General features: G+C 39.4%; 1 protein-coding gene across 1 annotated transcript; it reads left to right on the top strand.

Annotated features, from left to right (window-relative positions):
* The first annotated feature begins 932 nt into the window (after positions 1 to 932).
* LOC112905517 lies at positions 933 to 3233 on the top strand. Its single transcript, XM_025978091.1, has 3 exons — positions 933 to 1013; positions 1112 to 1865; positions 2832 to 3233. The coding sequence occupies exons 1-3, from the start codon at positions 933 to 935 to the stop codon at positions 3140 to 3142; spliced, it is 1146 nt and encodes a 381-aa protein (XP_025833876.1). The 3' UTR covers positions 3143 to 3233.
* Positions 3234 to 3306: the final 73 nt, after the last annotated feature.

The raw sequence follows: 3306 nt of genomic DNA, 5'->3' as shown, positions 1-3306 counted from the left end.
ATGGGCCTACAGAAGGGTTTTTTGCTGTAGAATATTTTGTTCATTCATAATGTCATTCTAATTTCTGAAGAAATTGGATTTCTGGATGAAATCAACATGACGGATCATGGTGGCGTCGAAAGTGTTCGATGTTTCGTCTCCTATCACATGGGGCATCTTCAGGAACTTCACGTTGTCGATGCAGGAGTAGCAATGGTCAAGATCCCACATCGACATTTTTGATGCCACCATGTTCTATATCATGGTGATTTCATCAATAAGCCGCGGGTTACAATCCGGGAACCTATTTCTTCAGAAGACAACCATGAAAGCCTAAACCAACTTCTAATTTCGATAATCCCGCAGATCTTCTATGTAGAGAAGGAATCATCTGAGTACATCGAAGACGGAAAAAAATTTGGTTACAATGATATCGGCCATGGGCCTACAGAAGGGTTTTTTGCTGTAGAATATTTTGTTCATTCATAATGTCATTCTAATTTCTGAAGAAATTGGATTTCTGGATGAAATCAACATGACGGATCATGGTGGCGTCGAAAGTGTTCGATGTTTCGTCTCCTATCACATGGGGCATCTTCAGGAACTTCACGTTGTCGATGCAGGAGTAGCAATGGTCAAGATCCCACATCGACATTTTTGATGCCACCATGTTCTATATCATGGTGATTTCATCAATAAGCCGCGGGTTACAATCCGGGAACCTATTTCTTCAGAAGACAACCATGAAAGCCTAAACCAACTTCTAATTTCGATAATCCCGCAGATCTTCTATGTAGAGAAGGAATCATCTGAGTACATCGAAGACGGAAAAAAATTTGGTTACAATGATATCGGCCATGGGCCTACAGAAGGGTTTTTTGCTGTAGAATATTTTGTTCATTCATAATGTCATTCTAATTTCTGAAGAAATTGGATTTCTGGATGAAATCAATATGACGGATCATGGTGGCGTCGAAAGTGTTCGATGTTTCGTCTCCTATCACAAGGGGCGTCTTCAGGAATATCACGCAGGAGTAGCAATGTTGAAGATCTCACATCGACATTTTTGATGCCACCATGATCCGTCATGGTAATTTCATCAATAAGACGCGGTTAGAATCCGGGATTTTAGTTTCTTCAGAAGAAAAACCGCGAAAGCCTAAGTGGACTTCTAATTTCGATAATCCCGCAGATCTTCTACGTAGAAAAGGAATCATCTCAGTACATCGAAGACGGAAAGAAATGCGAGTTCATATTGACTCCGATAGACAATTCGTCAGGTTTTCTTCAGAGTCCTAGGCATTCGTTGCCACCAAACACCACCTGTCATTACCACTTCAAAGGTCAGAAACACGAGGTCATTTGGATAACGTTCATTAAATATTACGTGGCCGGCGAAAAGGTCGGTAACTTCGGCTACGACGATTGCAACGTCGAACTGCAACTGTGGGACGGTGACTTCGGGGAGAGTGGAAAGTCGAAACAAAAAAACGCCCTTATTAGTCGTTTCTGCAAGGACGAAAAACCGAAACTCTGCGACCATTCGCTATTGAGAAATGCCACGAGAACCACACGTCCGTGTGAAATGCACGAAAGCTACATATCATCCGGTTCAGAACTTTCCATAAGCTTCTCTAATCGATACGGCAACGTGCTGCTTCCGGTCCAGTTCCTTCTCAAATACGAGTTCGTAGATCTGTTCCAAGAAGGCTATAATATGACCAGCACCTGCGACAGGGTCTTCCAAGGGGGAACTGGTAAATTCTCGTCCCCAAAGACAACCTTCCTTTACGGAAGGGGAGGCCAAGAGAACCTCAGGTGTTCCTACATGTTCGAATTTCCGGAAGATCACAGACTAAAACTGACCTTCACCAGGGCAACTCTAGGTCNAAATAATAAATTCATAGTATACCCCATAACACAAAAATAATAATGCGCCCCCCAATTAAACATTTACGGTATCTTTTTTGTTACGTATAACATAGTTTTACGTAAATTTTCCGATTTTTTTTCTGTCAATTACTTTGTCATTAGTTCATGTCAATCAGTTATTTGAAATCAAGGGTTACAATGAAGGCCCTATGTTTGCTTAAAGCGTTTTCCCATATAATTTTACAACTTTTAGTGTTAATTTATTCAACGATGTGTAGGCCAGCTTTCCAAGATTACGGTAACTAAGGTCTTTATTGTTTGTAACGCATTAGCAAAAAAGAAATGTTTAATTAAGCTTCTATTTGCTGCCTACTAATTAGTATTGTGGTATTGAACTCTAATTAAAACCTACCCTCTTTCCTAACAAAACAGCTGCCCATTCATTTTGAAGCAAGCAGAAAATCAAAAGTTTTCCAATTTTGAAAATTTTAGATAACCCTTAAATAAATCAACCAAAAAAAGACTCACTCTTAATACCACAAAACCTGGCAAAATATTTATATTTGCTGAGTAACACTTAATATAGAGAAGTAAATATTAGGAAGGGAGTCACACAGAGATGCACACCGCTACTTTTTAATCTATACAACGAAGACGCGATCAACATCATTAAAGACAGTACAACTGGAGTTGGTCTGTGTTCTGTCGGAGCTGCCTGCGACGCGCTGAAGAGATCCAAAAAGATCGAAATCGCGATCCGCGTCTGGCAGTTTCGATAGAATACAGTTTAGTTGTAATAGTCACCTTTGTACAATGATATGTAATAACCATCGTATAGACCTACATATCTCCAGGATGATTTTCTTTTTTTGAGTCTAACTTTAACGGTCGTATTTTTTTATCTTCCTGGCGAAAATTATTAAATTTCAATCCTAAAATCTACATAATCCTTTATAATTTTCCCCATAACTGACGTATAGCGCCCTGTACATTACATCCGATGTCTTCCAGCTGTCCTGAACTTGGCGCTTGTATAAGTTCCGATCTGTGGTGTGATGGATTGGTCCATTGTCCTTCAGGAAGTGACGAACAAGAAGTGAACTGTTCCATAAACAAAGGAAGATTCATTATCCAAGTTTTGACATCCTCGGCAGTGTTGGCGGGACTTTTAACGGCAATTTTCATAGTCGCGACGTTCATCTTTTGGAAGCGTTGGAAACGAGAAAAAAAGACTGCTATCACTTCCGTTACCGATCACACCTTTTTGGAATTCAAGACTGGATTTTGTTAGTCGATAAATAAGTGGAAAATTATATTAATCTATAACTAACTATTACAAAACGAACGCAGGAAAGGATTTCTAGAAGCCATTTCAAAGAAATACTTACAGGGTATCTTATTTTTTTTAAAATTAGTATTCTTATTCTTAATTAAAGGTAAGGATCATGGTGGCGT

This window comes from Agrilus planipennis, unplaced genomic scaffold (genome assembly GCF_000699045.2).
Source record: "Agrilus planipennis isolate EAB-ADULT unplaced genomic scaffold, Apla_2.0 scaffold527, whole genome shotgun sequence".
Classification (NCBI taxonomy): domain Eukaryota; kingdom Metazoa; phylum Arthropoda; class Insecta; order Coleoptera; family Buprestidae; genus Agrilus; species Agrilus planipennis.
Note: the sequence above shows the minus strand (reverse complement) of the source record. Positions and strands in the feature narration are given on the sequence as shown.

Excerpts from the sequence above, each read along its gene's own strand:
- LOC112905517 (XM_025978091.1), top strand. The coding sequence starts at position 933 with ATGACGGATCATGGTGGCGTCGAAAGTGTTCGATGTTTCGTCTCCTAT. Across the intron at positions 1,014-1,111 it reads TTCAGGAATATCACGCAGGA|TTTCTTCAGAAGAAAAACCG; the intron begins GTAGCAATGTTG and ends CCGGGATTTTAG.